We start from the raw sequence: 22968 nt of genomic DNA, 5'->3' as shown, positions 1-22968 counted from the left end.
ATTTGACACTCAAAGCAAAAGCAACAAAAGCAAAAATAAAATGATCAAGACTACATCAAACTAAACTGTAGACCAAAGAAAACTACAAATACACGAAAAGGCAACCTATAGATTGGAAGAAAAATTTTCAAGTTACATATGTGATGAGGGATTAATACACAAAAGATTTTAAAAATCCATGCAACTCAGATGAAAATAAACAATCTGATTTAAAAATCATGGAGAGAAGATCTGAAAGACATTTTTTCCAAAGAATACATACAAATGGCCAATAAGTGAATTAAAAGGTGCTCAGCATCACTAATCATCAGGAAAATGCAAAGCAAAACCACAGTAGCTAATCATCTTAAATAACAAGAGGTAATAAATGTTGGTAAGGATATGGAGAGAAAGTGAACTTTTGTGCACTGTTGATATGAATATAAATTAGTTGCAGCCACTATGGAAAACAGTATGGAGTCTCCTCACAAAATTAAAAATAGAACTACCATATGATCCAGCCATTCTTCTGGGTAGATATCCAGAGGAAGCAAAAGCATTATCTCAAAGACATACATACCCACATGTTCATTTCAGCATTATTTACAATTAGCCTAAGACATGGAAACAACCTGTGTATCCACATTTTCTTCACTTATTCATCTGTTGATAGACATGTAGGTTGTTTTATTTATATATATATATATATATATATATATATATATATATATATATATGTATTTAGGTAATGGAATATTATTCAACCATAAAATGCATAAAATGGAGGAAATACAGCCCTTTCAAACAACATGAGTGGATCCCGAGGGCATTATGTTAAGTGAAATAAGTCAGAGAAAAATACTATATGATTTCATATGTGGAAATAGAACCAAACTCATAGAAACAGAACATAGAGGTGGCAAGCGGGGAATATGGTGAATGGATGAATGTGGTCAAAAGGTACAAACTTTAGTTCTAAGACAGATAAGTTCTGGGGATGTAATGTATAGCACGTTGACTATAGTTAGCAATATTGTATATTTGAAAGTTCCTGAGAGAGTAGATCTTACAAGTTCTCATCACAGGAAAAGGCTTTTATACCTGAGTGATGATAGATGTTAACTCACCTTATAATGGTAGTCATTTTGAAATTTATGCCTATATCAAATCATTATGTTGTATACCTTAAACTACTGTAATGTTATATGTTAATCATATCTCAGTAGAACTGAGACTTGAAACAAGTTGATTGATAGGCAGTTATAACAAATGTACTACTCTGTCGGGGAATGTTGGTTTTGGTGATTGGTGGAACCCACAAGTACATGGTATATATGGGGCTAAAGGATATGTGGCAACTCTCTGTACTTCCTGCTCAGTTTTGCTGTACACCTAAAACTACCCTTAAAAAATCGATTTAAAAGAGTGTGTGTAATATGTAAGCTGATAGGGAAATAAGAAACCAGGAGGGGATCCCTGGGTGGCGCAGCAGTTTGGCGCCTGCCTTTGGCCTAGGGCGCAATCCTGGAGACCCGGGATCGAATCCCACATCGGGCTCCCGGTGCATGGAGCCTGCTTCTCCCTCTGCCTGTGTCTCTGCCTCTCTCTCTCTCTGTGTGACTATCATGAATAAATAAATTTAAAAAAAATTAAAAAAAAATTAAAAAAAAAAGAAACCAGGAGAAATATTTACCTGTATGTTCAGGGTAGGGATTGTGAATGATGGTATGAGTTAGATGTGAAACCTTTCTGCATCTTTTTATGTTTTTATGTTGTTATTTTTTATCAAGATAAAAGTATTATTTATTTTTAAAGCTAAATGTTAACAATTGATAGATCAGTATTTAAATAAACTATGATAAGTTATTTTTCTCTGAAAAGACAAAAATCAGTGAGGCCAAGAGGGGTACCATGTAAGGCAAAAGGTTCAATTCACCAGGAGGACAAAACAATTTCAGATACATTTATACATAACAGCATAGGTGAGGTATAGAAAGCAAAATTGACTAAATTTGAAACTGAAGTAAAAGATTTCAGTTTTTTAGAGATTTGAACATATTCTTTTTAAAGGAGCAGTCACCAAAAACCTTAACACAGTATAAATTTGAACGGAAAATCCAGTGGCTTGGTTTATATAAACATTCTTATCAAACTCACACAAAATTGTAAAAATTGCCAATTGAAGCCATAAATTGTCCAAAATTTAAATGAATTATTGTCATAAAGATGATTTCTCACCTATAGTGCAATTATGCAAGAAATCAATGAGAATAATCAAACTAAGAAATGGAAATATATGTAATTTAAATAACTCATAACAAGAAATTGTACATATCATAAAATTATTAGAATCAAAAATATTGAAAATTTTTTATATGTACACTTCTAAGAATTGGCTTAATTGGTAATGGAGGCAATTTATAGCCATAAATTTTTATTTCATTTTATTATTTATTACTTTTTTTTTTTTTGAGGTAGAACACAAGTGAGGGGAGGAGCAGCGGGAAAGGGAGAGGGAGAGAGAGAGAGAGAATCTCATGTAGACTCCTGGCTGACTGCTGAACCAGACGCAGGGCTCAATCTCAAAACCCTGAGTTCATGACTTGAGCCAGTATCAAAGGTTAGAGGCATAACCAACTGGGCCACTGTGGCACCCCTAGCCATAAATATTTATATTAAAAAAAGAAAGTTTTTCTTCTAGATTTTCAATTTTATGGTGAATGTAAGGATAGTTTAACATCGGGATATCCTTTAATGTGATCTCCTTGTTAACACATTAAAGAGTAGCTATATAATTACACAAATGGATACAAAAAATTGGGTAACGTTCAGTATCCATTCATCATAAAAATTCTTAGGAAACCAGGAATAGATGATTTCTTTAACCTGTTAGGGTATATCTTCTGGAAACTCACCCATAGTCCATTTAGTAGTAAAATATTAGAGCATTCCCTTTCAATAACTTAAAATTAATGAAAGCCTGTTTTCACCACCACTCCCCCATTCAAGATCATAATTGAACAGTATATTGACATTCAGAGAATAGTTCACCTAAAGTTGGGAAATTGTTTTCAAATATAGGTTATATTTAGGCTGGACTATAAAACACAAGACAAGTTTCAATAAATTTAAAAGAATTGAGACCAAACAAAAATTTTCTTTGACCACCACAAAATTAAATTTGAAATAAAGAACAGAAAGAGATTTTATAAATTGCTTGATATTTGGAGAGTAAACAACACATTTCTAAGAACCTGTAGGTCAAAAAAGAAATCACAGAGAAAAATAGAAAATGGTTTGATTTGAATAAAACTGAAACATATACCATGTAACCAGAACATATAACAACTTACTGAATTCTCATGCATTGCTGAAGGGAATGTGAAATACTCCAGCCATGTTTCAGAAGAGTTTTCTAATTACTTAAAAAATGTGACCCTTAGCACATACCCTGGCATGTCCATGCTTGGATATCTACTCAAGAGAAATGACACTGGACTTGTACTTGGACATTCTTAATACCATTTATCTATGATAATTCAGAGCTGGAAACAATCCAAAATTCTGTCAGTTGGTGAATGGATAAATTATCATATGTTCATACAATGAAATACTAGTGTACAGTTAAAAGGAAACAAACTACTGATGCATAGTAGGACATTAATGAGTCCTAAAAATCATTATGCTAAATAAAAGAAGCCTGATGCAGAAGACTACATATTATGTGAAATATCCAGAATGTAGATTAGTGATTACATTGGGGTAGTGATGAGGGTAGTTATGGGAGTGGGAATTGACTACCAATAGCCACAAAGGAAACTTTTTAGAGTGAGGAAAAATTTCAGAACTGGAAATTGATGATGATTACATCACTCTATAAGGTTTTTAATAAATTACTAAGTTATATACATATAAAATATGAATTTTAGTTTATGTTGGTGAGTGAAGCTGCTGGTAAAATGTGTTTCCGTTTTGATGGTGGAACTATGAATGTACATATTTTTGGAGGTCATAAATTGCAAAGTCTCATAAAATTAAATATAAAAGCTTCTAACCGCCATCATTTCAGTTACAAGAATTTGTTCTAAGGAAATAGTCATGGATATACTCAAAGATTTACCTATAAGGGAAAAATTTTGTGTATGGTAGGAAAAAGAAAGTGGAAATAGCATAAATGCCAACAGTAGTGAATGGGTATATTATGCTACCTAATTTACAGGAAAAAAAGCTATAAATTACCTTATATAGATTTATTCTCATTGTATTGATACCATCTATATTTGTCATCTATATTTATATGCATCATAATTCATCTAGAAGAATGTAAACTGATACTTTATAATGATTTTCTCTAGGTTATGGAATTATGAGTTGCTCTTACTTTTTTCTTGTTCCAACATATGGTCTGAGTTTGTTACAAGACATATCCAAAGAAAAGCTGGTTTGTTTTGTGAAGAAGAAAATCGGAATATGTTTTCATTGGAATGTTTAGTAAGCTAATAAATGTGTACTTTGTATGAGATTAAAAGGTTATTCTTTAAAAAGATTGCATTCTTAATCCAAGTGGACAGAAATCGTATGAAATTCAAAGGTATGCAAATAGGCATTAAAAGCCTGAAGTCTGTTTAGGTCTCAAGGTTAAGTGGGGTCATGATGTTAGTTTCTCTCATATATGCCCTGTAGAAGCTTTTCAGAGCCGAATGCATAGAGTTGGGTCTTTGATTAGGGATTCTGTGGGAAACAAAATCATGAGATACATAACTCACCCATACTCTGCCTGAGATAATGGGTGGCTTTTTGGCTATCTCTTGACTGCTTTGCAGCAAGATTTATTGGTAAACATGGTTTTAAAGCAAACTGCAAGAAGAAGCTGACCCATTTCTTCTCTGGTGTATGCAGAGCATTCTTCAAGTCCCCCCAGAAGCCTAGAATATAGCTGTGCTGTAAACATTTACATCCTAGGAGGTAATCAGGAAGGCATTTATTTCTTTAGTAGCTGAAATTGTACTGGTGCAGGTAAGAGTTTACTAAAAATTCCTAATTAGGCTATTCCAGATAGCCTAATTTGGATAACTTTTACCAGCTTTATGTATCAGAGAGATATATTAAGGAATACACATTGGTTGGTTTCTTTCTTTTCTTTTCTTTCTTTCTTTCTTTCTTTCTTTCTTTCTTTCTTTCTTTCTTTCTTTCTCTCTCCTTCCTTCCTTCCTTCCTTCCTTCCTTCCTTCCTTCCTTCCTTCCTTCCTTCCTTCCTTCCTTCCTTCCTTCCTTCCTTCCTTCTTAGGAGCAAATGAAAATTTCAGTCCTCCTTGCCTTGGGTGTAGCTTGAATTGGAAGAGACTTATAGCCTTCCCCTGTATAATCCCATAATATTCATCAGTCCTGATTTTTTTTAAAGACCAGTTGACCTTTTTCAATCATGTTTATTAAGTATTTGGCAAACACAGCCACAAGATAAAGCCTGAGCTTTGGGTTTACGTTATTTTGCTGTTTCCTTCCCTGGACTGAGGATTAGGTGAGGGGAAACAGCTGCCCTGTCTTTTCTTGTGCAGTTTGGAACTTGGAGAGTGATGTTAGTAGAGAGGATTTCCAGGTGAATGGTATCCAGATAATGGTTCATTATTTGATATCTGTATTAATTAAGGTAACAATGGCTGCTGTAACAGACAAACAATGAAATTTTAGTTACCTATCAGACTAGTAGTTTCTTTCTTATTCACTGAAAATCCAAATGAGTGTTCCTTAACAGACAGTTTTCCTGTAAGCTGTGATTTAGAGATCCAGGCTGCTACTTCCATCTTGTGCCTCACTGTCTTCACCATGTGGTTCCTATTTTCTGCCTTGGGGAAAGAGCATGGAAGACATGCATGAGCGCTGTTCTATTGACCAGGTCTAAAAATGGTTCATGACTTCCTGCTCACATTCCACTTGCTAAAACTCTTAAGTTTAGCGGCCAAATCGGGCTGTAAGAAAGGCTAGAATTAATAGTATAGCTGTGGATTCATGAAGAAAGGAATAAGAATTGGTTTATATCATAGTTACCAGATCTGAACAGGAAATAATAGAAAATCAAGGTTGAGAGCTAAGAAGATCAGATTTTGAATTCAAAGACAGTGACACTAATGAGAGGCATATAACAATTCTCTGAGCATAGAGCCAAGTGTTGCAGAAAGCCTTGAGTAGAGCCTTCTGTCCTATTTATAGATTTGGTGGTGGGAACAGGGGAAGACATAAATGAGCCAGTAGTAAGTAACTAAGTTTTTTGGTGCTTTTTTTTTTTTTCCTTTGTTTGGTTTTAAATCCAACGGCAGACCACAAATACAAAGAAATAATGAGTCCTGTTTACTTCTGTTGAATTATTTTGCTGTGTAATCCCAACATAAAACTAGAGTACTCGCTTTTAGCTGTAATTTTAAATTCTTGATAATAAAGTTTAGCATAGATTATTTTATAGGCTTAAAAATAGATTTAAAAATTCTGTGGTCTTTGTTAGGGGAAGCCAATAGTTTTAACCTAATAAAAATAACTACTAAATAGTTAATTAGAAATTTGAAAATAATCGTTGTGATTATTAATATAATTTATAATTTGTATATTTCACATTTAAGAAGTGTTTAAATAGTATTTTTGGATCTTTAGAAGATAGCTGTGCTATAAACTGTTATTTTTTTTTTGCAGTTGGAAGTTAGTAAACATAATTACCTATATGATTCTGTATCTGCTTAATAGATTGTATTTTCTTATTCCAAAATCATGAGATTAGAAAATCCAATGTATTTCATAGTATTTTGTTTTTCCCCCCTTTTTTTCCAGGAGAAAAGTGGAAATTATGCATACTCATAGTCTTTTCACTCTTCTTGGAGAAAGGCTGATGTTGCATACAAACACTGTGACTGTCACCACATACAACACACTTTATGAGGTAAAAATTTTAAAAAATGTGTAATGACAATTTAAAATGTATTTAATGGGAACCTTCTATATAATTGGGCTCAATAATTGGTCAGTTAATCAAAAAGCCAGTAATCATTTTTAAATGAATACTTACATTTTAAAAATTTATTTTAAAACAATGCATGTATATATTTATTTGCTGATCTTTTTGCATTTGTCCAAGGACTTTTCTCTGAGTACGGGTTGGCTGATTGGCTTTGTGTAGAGTTTTTTTCAGATGAACCACATCCATTATGTATTATCCATTCAGTCTCTACATCCCCCCTTCGTTGACTCGATCTTTGTCTTCGTGGCAATTGCAATATTAACCTAGAGTTAATAAGATAGATTGTAGCTAAAAATTTGTAAAAGAACTATCTGAAAGAAGCCTTAGAGCTCACCATTTGAATTCAGAAATCCTTTTCTCACCATTTCTAACAAATGGTCATATAGCTTGGGCTCAGTATTTTCTATGAAATGCATGTTCTACCTCCTAAAGTAGCTATTTTCATTTTTAAGTACTGGTAAAATATTAGTGATACTACCATTGTTAACCTAAAACCTTGATTCTACTATTCTGCAACTGATCTTCTGTGGTCCTAGTTCCTTTCTCTGATGCAGGGATTAGCAAACCACTAATGCTTGTCTTTGTGTGGCAAGGAGCCAAGGATAGTTTTTATATTTTTAAATGTTGAAAATAATCAAAAGAAAAATAAAATATGACATATAAAAATTACATGAAATTTAATTTCAGTGTCCTTGTTGGAACACAGCTTTGCTTATTCCTGTGCATACTACTTATGATTGCTTTTGTGTTCATAGTGGCAGAGTAGTTGCAACAGATATTATTTGTCATGCTCTCATCATCACTTTGCATGCTGCTCTGTGCACTACAAATCACAGTGTGCAATAATTTGATAGTGTTTCACAAACCATATGTATTTTGAACCTAACTTTTTTAAAAATACCAGTTCATATCCATCATGTCAAAATAAGAAAAATAGACTTCAGATATCACAGTTTTAAAATGGCAAGGGTGTGAAATATTTTGTTACAGATTTAGATGGCAAAACATTTTGTCTTTTATAAGAGGACACTATTATGCATTGGTACCAATAGGTTAAACACTTAGAATAATATCCTTAACTTAGGAAAACAGTGGTCAAAAAATATAAAATACCATCACTGCAAATTTCTTCACAAAAATAAAAAAAAAGAAATGAGAGACCTTGAGGAGGGCAGATGCTGAAATTCTGAATGAGATTGTACTACAATTTTAAATTAACATGAGATACATTCAGACTCCTCTAATATTAAATTTTTTTTTCATATAAGTCACAGGCTGGATATATCTCATTTCTGTTTTTGCATGGCTCACAAGCAGAGGATAGTTTATACATTTTTAAATGATAGGAATAAAAAATAAATATTTTATGATATGTAATTTTATGAAATTCAAATTTTGATATTTGTAAATAAAGTTTTATTGGACCATGGTTATACTTATTTAAGGTTAGTCTGTGAGTGACTTCATGCTGTAATGACCGAATCAAGTTTTTAGAGAGAGACCATATGACCCACAAATTCTAAAATATTTACTGTCTGACCTTTCTGTAAAAATTCTGTGGCAAAGATAAAATTTCTTTCCATGCTGCAGCATAGAGAAATGTCTGTCCCCTCTTGTTGTTTTATTAAAATTTTATATCTTATTCTGATAACAGAATTAATATGCATTCATTATAGAAATTTGGAAAATACAGAAAAGCACCAAAATAAAATTTACTTATAATGTCCCAATTAATACTGAAAAATATGTTTAAAGGTTTTTTTTCTCAAGATGCTTGGGAGGCTCAGTGGCTGAGCATCTGCCTTCGGCTCAGGGCGTGATCCTTGAGTTCCACGTTTGAGTCCCACATTGGGCTCTCAGAGGGAAGTCTGCTTCTCCCTCTGCCTGTGTCCCTGCCTCCTCTCTGTGTCTCTCATGAATAAATAAATCTTTAAAAGTTTTTTTCTCAACTCATATACATGTACAGACATACGTACAAAGAGTTCTTTTTTTTTTTTTTAATTTTTATTTATTCATGATAGGCACACAGTGAGAGAGAGAGGCAGAGACACAGGCAGAGGGAGAAGCAGGCTCCATGCACCAGGAGCCTGACGTGGGATTCGATCCCGGATCTCCAGGATCGCGCCCTGGGCCAAAGGCAGGCGCCAAACCGCTGCGCCACCCAGGGATCCCCGTACAAAGAGTTCTTATGAAATATACTCAACATAGTTTTATGTTACCCTTTTTTCACTTAACAGTATACTGCAAATATTTTTATTACAAAATGTTCATCATAGCCAGGGAGGGCAAACTTGCCAGATAATACATATTTTAAACTTTGTGGTAATCTTAATTTGTCAGGGCTAACACAGAATACTATGTATTCTGAGTGGCTTATAAACAGCAGAAATTTTTATGTCACAGTTCTAGAGGCTAGAGAGTCCAATAGCAAGGCAGTGGCAGATTTGGTGTCTGGTGAGGACTCACTCCATGCTTCATAGACCATCTTTTCACTATGTCCTCACATGGCATAAGTGTCAAGGGATGTTTTCAGTTTCTTATACTAATCCCTTTCATGAGGGCTCTGGAGCCCTAAACACCTCCTAAAAGGCCCCACATCTCCTAATACCATCACACTGGGGATTTGTTTTCAACATAGGAAGTTGTGGGGACACAAACATTCAGTCTATAGCAGCAGGCTATGTGATGTCCATGGAACTACTCAACTCTGCATTTGTGGCTCAGAAGCAGCCATAGACAATATGAACCAAATGGGTGTGCTGTGCAATGAAACTGTATTGTATCTGTTTATTAATAAAAATTTTGTTTATTTATTCATGAGAGACAGAGAGAGAGAGAGAGAGAGAGAGAGAGAGGCAGAGACACAGGCAGAGGGAGAAACAGGCTCCATGCAGGGAACCCGACGTGGGACTCGATCCCGGGTCTCCAGGATCAGGCCCTGGGCTGAAGGCGGCGCTAAACCGCTGGGCCATGGGGGCTGCCCATGTATCTGTTTTATTTGTATCTGATTACAGAAACAGATGTTATCCCGAATAATATTTTGACCCCAGATCTGTAACATTACTTTTAGCTGTTTTATTTCATCTTTTTTCTGTTTTATATTATCCTCAGTAAATTTAAGAGTGGCTGCTTTTTAGATAAATTAAAAAACTCTTTTGGCTACTATTTCTTTCATTTCTAAGCTTAATATTGCAACTTTATGTCAGCCATTCTCTGATTACATGAATTTTAAGTTCATACTCCAGAACACAGCTTTTGTGATCAAAAGTTTTTTAGTATTGTTTTAATATTTATAAACAAAAAATGTTTACATCTATAAAGAGAACTGAATAGAGAGGCCTACCCTATGCAAAACATCTTGATTCTGGTATTGTATTTCCCTAATAACAGTAACTATTTTTGGGGGTATATTTCCTGTGACAGTCACTTTGGAATAAATACTTTATATACATTATCTCAGATCCTTACAACATCTCTCTGAAACTGGTTTTTTGTTCTTATTGTTGTCTTGTTAAAGAGACAACCTGAGAATCACAAGTTAAACAATTAGCTTGGTAACTTATGACTAATTAATGGTTGTAAAATAAGCAGATTCCGTAGTGTCTGTGCATAAGGCAAAAAAATGTCCGTATCTACCTTAATGGACAATATTAAAGTCCTCTAAATCAAAACCTTGCTACAGTATTAGATTAGAGCTCTATCTATTTACGTTTCTATCTTGGTTTTCTTAGACTAGTCCATCTGGTTGATGATGCCTATACATGTTTTTTTTTTAATCATTTTTTGCTTATATTTCTGACCCTCTGCTTGTCAAAACAATTAGTCTCAATAGAGTAGAATATCTTTGTATTCAGTGAAACCTTCTATTAAAATAAGAATGTAGCATAACAGTGTAATACATTGAATTTGAAAAATCATTTTGTACTCTTAACCTTTAAGAAAATGGGGATCCCTGGGTGGCGCAGCGGTTTGGCGCCTGCCTTTGGCCCAGGGCGCGATCCTGGAGACCCGGGATCGAATCCCACATCAGGCTCCCGGTGCATGGAGCCTGCTTCTCCCTCTGCCTATGTCTCTGCCTCTCTCTCTCTCTCTCTCTCTGTGACTATCATAAATAAATAAAAAAAAAATTAAAAAAAAAAAAAAAGAAAATGTTCTATGTATATATACATATATATTTATTTCTGTGAATCTTCCTGAAAAGTGGCTCAAAAGCAAGTGCAGTATCATTTTTCCCTACCATCTATACTCATATGCACTCTCTTAGTATCCAGATTTTAGTCTCTAATGATACTCTACAAAGCCAAGCTGTTGCCGATTCCATGTCTTAGTTGGAGAAAGTCTGGATAAGTTTGGATCTCCTGATACTGGATGTTGGATGTTGCAGATGAAGGAACTAACTTGCAAGGTCTCTGACCAATTTGGCAATAATATATGCTTTTAAAGTAGAATAATAATAATCATGGTTAATTGGAAAGATGGACTGGATTAAATATAATACTCTGAAAAGAAAAATTAACATAAGTATACAAAAAGTCAAAAAAGAAAGATGGTTATGATATGATTGGGTAGCACAGTTGATCCCATAAAAAAGAAGAAAGGATCTTCAGCATAAACTTTAATACTAACAGACCAAATTATATTATCAGACAGGATGGTGGATGACTAATTCTAGATCACCAAAGTTAAAAGATTGCACCATTTTGGATGGTAGCATCTAGTTGCAGAAAATTAACACTTATGTGATAGGTTCGAATTTAATTCTCATTAACATAGTAAGTGAAGTTTAACTATAAAAAGAAAACAGCCTCAGAACCTGCAGTGTGAGTTTGATTCCCCTTATGAGCATCAATCAGGGCCTGCACCCCTGGTGAGAATCACTTGGTTGATAATCTTCAGTTTGAAAGCTCTTTGTACCTTAATTTTCTATTTTGGTTTGATAAATAACCTTAAATTCAAACAGTGTCAAAATAAATACCACAACAACTGTAGGAAAGTATAAAATTAAGTACAGAAATAATAAAAAACTATGTCAAACTTATGGTTTCAATAATGTTTCAGAATGTGAGGTTTTTACAAAGTTTTTAGAAAGCCAGTTAAGATGGGTTCTGTGTCATTGTGATCTTTAAAATTCTAAATCTGAAAATGCTTATAAGAAAACAAACAATATTAAAGGACAAAGTAAGATCTTTTGGCAGTATATGGCAGACAATGTATAAAATTTGTGAAGATGGCTATTGGAACACTTAAAATGTGGCTAGTGTGAATTGAGATATGTTCTACTGGTTCAGTAATTTTGGATTTCATGTTCATATGTGGTTCTAAACCTTTTGTACTATTTTGTTTTTGTAGAGGCTGAGGTTACTTCCTTTGCATATCTCTAATCAATACCAGTCAAACCTTCATGGCCCATCTTGAATCATAGCTTTTCATTAAGATGTTTACATCTATATTCATCTCTTCTTATTTATATGTCATTATTTCCCTCTCCCTTTTAAAAACTCACATAGGTTTTATTGACAGTATACCATGTTTTATTATTTAACAGGAGCATGCATTTATGCCTGTCTCTGGAGTATTAATTAATAGAGTCTTAAAATAGTTCCACCTAGCAACTATGTTTTCCTTTCCAATCATGTAACAGAGTGTGGGCACATAAGTGGCTGTTTAATGCATGCTGGATTGAGTTTCTGAATATGTTTTTGTAATTTAAAAAACCCTCATATTTGAATATGTGAGAGTTTTAAAAACACTTTCACATATAGAGCCTTTTGATCTTCATAGCAATTTTATTAAATAGGCAAGGCAATTACTATCCTATCTTTAGAAGATCAAGTAGGGACTTAAAAATGACAATATTAAATTGTAGATTCTTTGAGATAAGTTTTGTTGTCTATATAATGAGATTTCTTCTTTTTAGGGTAAGGAAGTTTTGACTATTCTCTCTCATGGAGGAGTGTGGCCTGGTCTTTTCTCCAAGCTTGTCTATATTTATTTTGAATCTCTTTGTAAATAGAATTTTAGGGATTTTGTCCAGTGGGCTGTAGGTCCACACCAGGGCTTTTTGGGGCACATCAGTATGAAAACTTCTTGTAAGCATATACCAACCACTGAATATTCTCTGGCATTTTTAAATGCTTTGAGTTTTCAAAGAAATTTCTGTCCCATGTCTCAACTCAATCTGATTAATAGTGCATGTCTTGCATGTCTATTGTACTGTGTTCAGAAAATTCTGAAGGACTGTATAGTTTTAACAACAAAATGTTTAGTCTAAACATATAAGAGTGAAGCAGAGAGGTTCTTATGCCCTATGTTTATCATTTTAAGTAATAGTTAGGTTTTTATTTCAAGTCCGTACTTTTTTGATAAACATTCCTAATGTACAGTAAATCAGTTTCCTCTTTTCTTTTTCTTCTTTTCAGTGAGGGTGATAGTGGGTCAGACAAATGCCACTGCTGAATGTCATGATTTTTTTTTCTAATCAGATGTGATCATCTCTGGCTTATGCCTAATTTACTTTCTCCATCCCCAACTTTTAGCTATGTACAGCTAGACTCTCAACTAACTTTTATGGCTTCTCCATAGTTTTTGTACTTTACTAACCTAAGTTGAACTAAAAGTTTCATTCAGAATTAATAGCATGTTAAGTTAAACAAGAAGTTAAATCACTATTATAAAATTATATCTTTGTTAGGGATAGTCTCATTAGATTATTTGTATATGCAAGAATAGAGATATCCACAGAATGAAGCCTAGAAAACAGTGAACAGTCACATATCCATTCTTTAAATATAATTCAGTTATCCATTCTTAAATTTCACAAATGTTTGAGTACTGGCAGTGTGTCAGGCACTGTGCTGATTGCTAGGAATATAACAGTGAAAAAGATATGTTAAGAATCCAGCACTCATAGAGACTGCATTCTAGTGGAAAAATTAGAAAATGTTTTGGAATTTTGATTTTCATTTGGCCAACATTTTGTCCTTTTTTTTTTTTTTTTAAACTTTTTATTTATTTATGATAGTCACAGAGAGAGAGAGAGAGAGAGGCAGAGACACAGGCAGAGGGAGGAGCAGGCTCCATGCACCGGGAGCCCGATGTGGGATTCGATCCCAGGTCTCCAGGATCGCGCCCTGGGCCAAAGACAGGCGCTAAACCACTGCGCCACCCAGGGATCCCCTCCTTTTTTGTTATTGGAAAAAAGTTTATAGAAAAATTCATGGATAGATGACAATAGACCACAATTTTAATAAAGGTTTTTACCCTTATCACACTTCATTTTGAAGTTGGCACCCAGGCTTAGACATATTTTTATTTTCTTTTTTCTAAGTTTTTTAAATTAATGATGACATAAAGAGTCAAATGTTTACAATATACAACACAAGTATATTAAGGATATACACACTGTGAAAGTATTTCAAACAGAATAAATTTTTGGATTTCCTAATTAATCTTTCTTACTGTAGATATTAGTTCTTTTTTTGTCTTTATCCATAATAAACAAAATTTTAAAACTAGAGAGTTGAAAAATTTAGAAGTATGTGGAATGACTGACCCTTTGGAAGAGGGTTTCATTTGATTTTTGACAGAATTGACATTTTTGGTAGATTCTTTGTATATTTTGAAATTATGATTTAAATTGTTTTCTAAATGAAATTCAAATTCTTCATCTTTCAGATCTTGACAGAGCAAGTATGTACTCAAGTTGTACACAAACCACATCCAGAGCCAGATTCTACAGTGAAAATTCAGAATCCAAGTGAGCAAACAGCAGGGTTTTATATATATATATATATCCTCTATGTTGTACTTTTCATTTGTGTGACTTACTTATTTTGTTACTGGAAGTATGCTACCCTTAATTCCCTTCATCTATCTCATTCACCCATCTCCCTACCCCACTCTCATCTGACAACTGCCAATTTGTTTTCTATATTTAGGAGTCTATTTCTGTTTGTTTTGTTTTTTAGATTCCAGATATAAGTAAAATCATATGGTATTTGACTTTTTCCAGTTAGCATAGTACCCTCTAGGTCCATCCATGTTGTTGCAAGACAAGTTCTCATTCTTTTTTATGACCGAGTAGTATTCAATTGTGTATATATAGTACATCTTCTTTATTTATCCACCTATGGACACTTAGGGTGGTTCTGTATCTTGACTATTACAAATAATGTTGCAGTGAACATAGAGGTGCATTTATCTTTTAGAATTAGTGTTTTAATTTTCTTTGGGTCAGTACCCAGTAGTGGTGTTATTGGATCATAAGGATAATTCTATTTTTAATTTTTTGAGGACCCTTCATACTGTTTTCCACAGTGGCTGTACCAAATTACATTCTCACCAACAGTGCCTGAGAGTTCCCTTTTTCCTTATCCTCACCAATCTTGTTATTTCTTATTTTTTTTGATACTAGCTAGCTAAACAGCAGTTCTTCATTGTAATGCAGTCATAATGTGGTAACTTGGAAAACTAAAACAAAACTTTTCATAACCACCTTAATCATTATGATGATTACCATAGTTCATGATACCTATAAAACTCATCTACCTCTAAAGCTAAGATGAAAATGAGTAAAACTTGAGTGGAAAATACATTGTAGTTCTAAATCTTGACCTTTTTTAAAATTCATTTACAGTGATTCTTAAGGTGGTGGCAACTTTGTTAAAAAATTCTACACCAAGTGCAGAACTGATGGAAGTTCGTCGTTTATTTTTATCTGACATGATAAAACTCTTCAGTAACAGCCGTGAAAATAGAAGGTAAGCAGTTTCAATACGATAACAAAACTTTATTGTAAAATTCTCTTCTTTATTTCAATCTCCTTAAAAAAATTTTTCAAACCTTTCCCATATTGCTAAGTAATGGTAACTATCAAAAAAGGCATTTTATGTTTCTTTGATATAATCTACATTCATTATATTTGTATTTATTTTTATGTTTTTATTTGATTATGTGGCTATTACATTTTAATTGTATCTGTGAATATATATATTCACAGAGCCTTATTTAAAATGCATCATTCCTTTTGGTGACACCCATCTGTTGTAATCATGTTGGATTTCCTCATATTCATCTATGCTTCTCTAAATTTTTGTCTGATAATTGATTGCTGTCATGCATTTTTGAGCTAGTTAGCTAAGACAGGAGGTAAAGTCTACTGCCATCGTTGCTTCCTGAGTTTAATTTCAGAAATATTTATTTTGTATCTGGTATGTATAAAGCACTGTGCTACACAAGTTGTCTTAGCATACAGTCTTGGTACAATCTAGTGGAGAAGATAACCGTAAAACTCTGATTAATATATAATGTATTAAGTGCATTGTGAGTGCTACATGTGATGAAGGAGTAGAGAAACAGTAGCTAAATCTGACTGGGAGAGTTAGGAAACCAATTTGAAATGATAATTTGGATTTTTCCAGGTAGAAAAATGGGAGGAAATCATTCCAGGTATAGAATATAGAATGTGCAGAATGACAGTGCACCTTGCTTTATCTAGGTCAGATCATATTTTCATTCTTTATCTAAATTTCCAAATAGTAAATACTAATATAAATTAGGTATTTTTAATGAGTTTTTTTCCCACTAGATGCTTATTGCAGTGTTCAGTGTGGCAAGATTGGATGTTTTCTCTTGGCTATATCAATCCTAAAAATTCTGAGGAACAGAAAATTACCGAGATGGTCTACAATATCTTCCGGATTCTGTTGTATCATGCAATAAAATATGAATGGGGAGGATGGAGAGTCTGGGTGGATACACTCTCAATAGCTCATTCCAAGGTAAAAAGAGATTTAGCATTTTATATCATCAGGGTTATAGCTGTAGAGTGAATGGTTGTAAACACACATCTGGTGCCATCTTGTGGGCATTTTACATTATGGCCATTCCTTTATCCCACCTTTCTCTCTTTTTGTTTTTGGTTATATTTTCTCTGTGTTCATAAACTGTTAGAGCATAAAATATTTTATAAATCATTTAATTGAAATTCCAGGTTTATGAGTTAGGAATTTTAGACCTCGAAGTGACACCACACATATTTATAGCTTAAGTCTAAGCCAATAGCTCTTTTACCTAAAATATACCTTCTAATTCTTAAAAGAATATTTCATGAAATACATTCTGAAATATATGTTTTAAGACTTTTAAAAAGTAGTCAGAAGTTGCTTTTATTTCCAAGTGAATCATAAGTATTTTAATGGTATTTTTAACAGCATTATCTTTTCTTTTTATTTCTAAAGAATCTATCTATTTATCTATCTGATCTTGGTAAGGGAAAGTAGTGGGTTAAAATGAAGAGTTATGTACATATTAGATTTTGAGAAATCACGGTTAAGATTTCTCATGTGGTGTCATAGGAAAAGCATGGGTGTCAGACGTTCGGCTTTTACTCCAATCTATGCCATAATTATGTTTTGTGACTTTAGGAACTTCATTTAGTCTTTTTGTACAGAGGTTAGAAAAATGTTTTTTTTTAAATGTTTTTAAGACATTACAGATAGTAAATATCTTAGGTTTGGGGGGCTATATAGCCTCTGAAGCTACTGTTTAACCCTGCCATGTAGTGTGAAAATAGCCATAGGCAGTATGTAAAAAATTAAACATGGCTGTGTTCTCATAAAACTTTACTAAAACAAGTGATAAGCAGATTTGGTTCATGGGCTACAGTTTGTCAGCCCCCACTTTTGAGACTTGATTTCCTCTTCTGTAAATTAAAGGAGTTTTGGATCAAGATAATCTCCAAAGAAAGATCCCTCTTAACCTAAAATATTGTTATCATTTAAGTGTAAGTTAATATAATATGTGCCTATAAGGAAAGATTTTTATTACTATTAAAACTTATATTTTACAACATAATTGGCACCTTTTATCATTATATTAACAAATTTTAAAATAGTATTTTCTAAGTAAAAACTGCATTTTTTGAAAAAAATATTCTTAACTATTCTTATTTTTTATTCTTTAAAGTAATTGGTTACTTATAAAGTAACCTATTAAAGTAGCCTATATAAAGATAAAATTGTGATGTTATAACAATTTAAAAATGCATATATTTATAGATATATGTTATTTTTAAAAAATCTTAGTTGTTGGTAGTAGGCACACATGTGAGTAGATGACGAAAACTGATATAGCAATAGTAATTTGGATATTATGTATTATTAGCCAATTTTCTGTGGTAGCTGAAGTCAAATATGCAGGACTTCAACTGGCATATTAGGTTAGAGTAACATTGAAATACTTAATCTGAGAGAAAAGCTTAATGTACTTAAAATTTAATGTTTCTAGTTTACTTGACTGTGTTTTGGGACAAGTTATATAATAAATCATATCTAACTTTTTTGATAATTATCTCCAATTATTTAGTGAAACTTATCTTAATATGTGCTACATTTGAAATCTTAAATTTTTTTGACTTCAGTTTTACTATTACACAGAACTTTATTTGGATTTTCTTCTTTTCAGTATGTTTATAAAATGCCTTAATGTTTTCTTTGCTTATTCCTAAGGTCACTTATGAAGCACATAAGGAATACCTAGCAAAAATGTATGAAGAATATCAGAGACAGGAGGAGGAAAACATTAAAAAGGGAAAAAAAGGGAATGTGAGCACCATCTCTGGTCTTTCATCACAGACTACAGGAGCAAAAGGTGGATTGGAAATTCGAGAGATAGAAGACCTTTCACAAAGCCAGAGCCCAGAAAGTGAGACAGATTACCCTGTCAGCACAGATACTAGAGACTTGCTCATGTCAACAAAAGTGTCAGATGATATTCTTGGAAATTCAGACAGACCGGGAAGTGGTGTACATGTGGAAGTACATGATCTTCTAGTTGATATAAAAGCAGAAAAAGTAGAAGCAACAGAAGTAAAACTTGATGATATGGATTTATCACCAGAGACTTTAGTAGGTGGAGAAAATGGTGCCCTTGTGGAGGTGGAATCTTTGTTGGACAATGTATATAGTGCTGCTGTTGAGAAACTCCAGAACAATGTACACGGAAGTGTTGGTATCATTAAAAAAAATGAAGAAAAGGATAATGGTCCATTGATAACATTAGCAGATGAGAAAGATGAACTTCCTAATAGTAGTACATCATTTCTCTTTGATAAAATACCCAAGCAGGAGGAGAAACTTCTTCCTGAACTTTCTAGCAATCATATTATTCCAAATATCCAGGACACACAAGTACATCTTGGTGTTAATGATGATCTTGGATTACTTGCTCACATGACCAGTAGTGTAGACTTAGGCTGTGCCTCAAGTATAATAGAAGAAAAAGAATTCAAAATCCATACAACTTCAGATGGAATGAGCAGTATTTCTGAAAGAGACTTAGCATCATCCTCTAAAGGGTTAGAGTATGCTGAAATGACTGCTACAACTCTGGAAACTGAGTCATCTGGAAGCAAAACTGTGCCAAATATTGATGCAGGAAGTATAATTTCAGATACTGAGAGATCTGACGATGGCAAAGAATCAGGAAAGGAAATTCGAAAAATCCAGACCACTGCTACAACACAAGTGAGTTGTCCTACATGAGTTCTAAAAATGAATTTAACAGATACTGAGTTGTTAGCACTACAGCAGAAAGAGTAATTTCTACCAGTTACACCATGTTTATACTTAATTATGGTATTATAGTGATTATAGAATCAAATAATGTGGTAGTATACATAAAAGACATTTCAAATATCTGAATTGTATTTCCAACTCTGCCACATTTTGTCTGTGTAACTTTGTTGAACCTCTCTGGGCCTGAATTTCCTTATACAATACAAGAGGTTATACTAGATGAAAATAGGACCTTTAAGGGCTCTTTACCCATTTTAATAGCTTGTGACTCTTTGTCTAAATTTGTACATTTTGTACTCAAGAGCTTTATTCTGAATAATTGATTAATTTTAACCTTTTAAGCTTCAGGCCCAACCTTGTTCTGTGGATTATAGGAAAGAGGACTTGGAACCCAGATTGAACTGATAAATGAAGTGAAGGGGAAGGGGAAGGGGAAGGGAAAGAGGAACTGTTATTTATCAAGTGCCTACTATGTTCCAGGCACTGTGCTATATGTTTTCAGATTTAATCCTCACAACCACCCTGTGAGGTAGGTAATATGGCTGAGAACATTAGAAATGAGAATTTTCTTTACAATTACATGGGTAGGAATCTGTTATGAGAAAATTAAGGATTCTTAGGCCTGGCGGTAAGGAAACGTTAGTGCTGCAGTTCTGGCCTCGCCAGAATAAAGCTAAAAAGAGATGTTGTTTTCTGATACAAATTTTTATTATGGAGCTATCAATTTTAAGACTACTTACTTATTTTGTAGGCTAAATTACCTGATGGTTAAGACTTGAAAAATACTTTTATCCTTAATGATTCAGTTTTTTTGGTTGTTCTCTGGGTTTTCCACTCACTTTTCAATGTCAACAAAGATAAAATTAACATGTTTCCATTATAGTTATGTTATCAAGAGTAAACCATACCTTTCTAGTGTCTTTGTACTCTAATAACTATTAATAATGTATTCTGTGTGTGGAAAATAAAAACACAAACAAAAAATATAAAAATGTATTTTGTGTGTGGCAAGGGTATTTTTTTTTCTCTATTAACTACCAGTTTCCATTTTTGTGGCAATTGTGCCATAGAAGGGAGTAGAGATAGTGAGTCAGGTAAAGACCTAAAAGAAATAAAAGCATGGTGCATTATTTATTGAACAAAATAATCACTGTGCTTGCCTGGTTTTCACTCAGAGTTTGTAGGCATTTTTTCTGGTTTTCTAACTTATCAAATAAATGTACTATTTTTCTTTCTTTTTTAAAAAATATTTATTATTATATTTATTTATTAATATTTATTTATTCATGAGAGACACAGAGAGACAGAGAGACAGGGAAAGGGTGAAGCAGGCTGCATGCAGGGAGCCTGATACAGGACTAGATCCTAGGACCCCCAGGATCACGCCCTGAGCCAAACGCAGATGCTTAACCACTGAGCCACCTAGGCGTCCCATGAATGTACTATTTTTCTAAATTGAAGTATTGTGAGTGAAATAGACTTTTGAGTTAACTTGAATCTGTTCAAGTAATATTTTTTAATCTTGTGTTTCCAGTTATAGTTAATGACATATACCTATTACTTCAATTTAAGTTATATGTTCATTTTCCTAAGGAAGAAATGTGGTCTAAAATGAAGACTATAAACAGGAGTAAAGAGGACTAGGTTTTCAATGTGAACTTTGGTGTTAGACCTGAGGTGTTTGATTACCTTGCTTAGTTTTTGGAATAGCAAAATAAAAGTAGTTACAGTAGCCTCTACAGCTCAAAATGGTTACTGTTCAGGGAATCCTCTGATGATTAATATATGTAGAATATATTCACCTATCAAAGTCATATGCAAAAGCTTTACTCCCTCACTTGACATGCATGCTGTTTTCCTTTTGAAATGAACTATTTCTTTTGCAGTCTGCAAAAGTTTACCTTTTCTTTCTCTAGGCTGTTCAGGGTCGGTCTATTACACAGCAAGACAGAGATCTCCGTGTGGATTTAGGATTTCGAGGGATGCCAATGACTGAGGAACAGCGACGTCAGTTCAGCCCCGGCCCACGCACTACAATGTTCCGTATTCCTGAGTTTAAATGGTCTCCAATGCACCAGCGACTTCTCACCGATTTACTATTTGCATTAGAAACAGATGTACATGTTTGGAGGAGGTAGAAATATTTCTTTTCTTAAATAAGGCAATTTCCACTTAAAATTAGTATTTTAAATTAGTGGCATCAGTTGATCCATAGGGAATTATATCATTGAATAATCTCACAAATTTATTAAAAATAATCCAACATTGAATTTTTATATAGAAACATGAATACTTTTGCAAAGGTTATAGGTCTAAGGCTCAAAACAAAAGTTATTTATTTATTTATTTTTTAAAATTTTTATTTATTTATGATAGTCACAGAGAGAGAGAGAGAGAGGCAGAGACATAGGCAGAGGGAGAAGCAGGCTCCATGCACCAGCAGCCCGACGTGGGATTCGATCCTGGGTCTCCAGGATCGCGCCCTGGGCCAAAGGCAGGCGCCAAACCGCTGCGCCACCCAGGGATCCCTCAAAACAAAAGTTATTAAAGAACTTAGGCTTAAGACAATTAAAAAGCAAAATTTTGAAGTCTGGTATTGCCTATTCTATATGTAAAAAAGATTTAACAACAATAAAAAGGTTCATTTTTGGTTCAAAGCTGTTTCCACATTTTTATTCTTTTTCTGTTAAAGTTAATACTGTATATTAAATATATTCTTGGTAATAAGATTATAACATATAGTATTAAAATAAAATTTAAAATCACCTTATGACATCTATTTTTAGAGCCTTTACCCTTAAAGTAGTTAGTAGTTTACATATAATCACTTAAAAAGTCTATATAAATTAAATCATCACTTAAGGAAAACAAAGTCTGCATAAATTAAATCAGTACCTTGCCTCACTTTCAGTTAATTTTCTAATAGCAAATATGCAACAAATTAAGCAATTATGAGAATACGTCATTTGTATGTGCATGTACATAAATTAGGAGGTTGATGGCTTTGACAAAGTAATCCCACTACTGTCATTGACTTAAATAATCAGTGGCATGGTCTTCTCTGGACTCAAGGAAGCTTCGCTGCTTCTCCTACTTTCCTTCTAAGATTCAAGGTGACGAATCAGCTGAATCAAGCTCCCAGCACGAATTCAACATAGGGTAATTGCTCAAAGTAGAAGGCAGGGACTCTTCTTCCTCCTTCATCCCTTTCTTCATTCCTCCTCTTCCCTTTTCCCCCTCTCCCTCTTCCTCTTTCTCCTCTTTTCTTCTCCATATTTTCTTCTCCTTTTCTGTCTCTTCCTCTGGTCCTCTACTTTTCCCTTAACTACTCCTTACCCTCCACCTTTCTTCTTTTCTATAAGAAGACCCTCAAAAAATCTCCCCCTTACCTCTAATGTGCCAGCAATTGAT

General features: G+C 33.6%; 1 protein-coding gene across 11 annotated transcripts in view; it reads left to right on the top strand.

Annotated features, from left to right (window-relative positions):
* The window catches only part of NBEA (neurobeachin), a 674158-nt gene that overhangs the window by 171975 nt on the left and 479215 nt on the right, over positions 1-22968 (top strand). For all 11 annotated transcript variants that reach the window (XM_049101416.1, XM_049101413.1, XM_049101412.1 and 8 more), the window contains 6 exons: positions 6796-6904; positions 14657-14738; positions 15618-15741; positions 16569-16761; positions 18490-19506; positions 21474-21691. In XM_049101416.1, coding sequence (XP_048957373.1) covers positions 6796-6904; positions 14657-14738; positions 15618-15741; positions 16569-16761; positions 18490-19506; positions 21474-21691 — 1743 coding nt within the window. The remainder of the gene's footprint in view (positions 1-6795; positions 6905-14656; positions 14739-15617; positions 15742-16568; positions 16762-18489; positions 19507-21473; positions 21692-22968) is intronic.

The sequence above is a fragment of the Canis lupus genome, chromosome 25 (assembly GCF_003254725.2).
Source record: "Canis lupus dingo isolate Sandy chromosome 25, ASM325472v2, whole genome shotgun sequence".
Taxonomy (NCBI): Eukaryota; Metazoa; Chordata; class Mammalia; order Carnivora; family Canidae; genus Canis; species Canis lupus.
The sequence above is the reverse complement of the archived record's forward strand: the minus strand, read 5'-3'. Positions and strand labels throughout refer to the sequence as shown.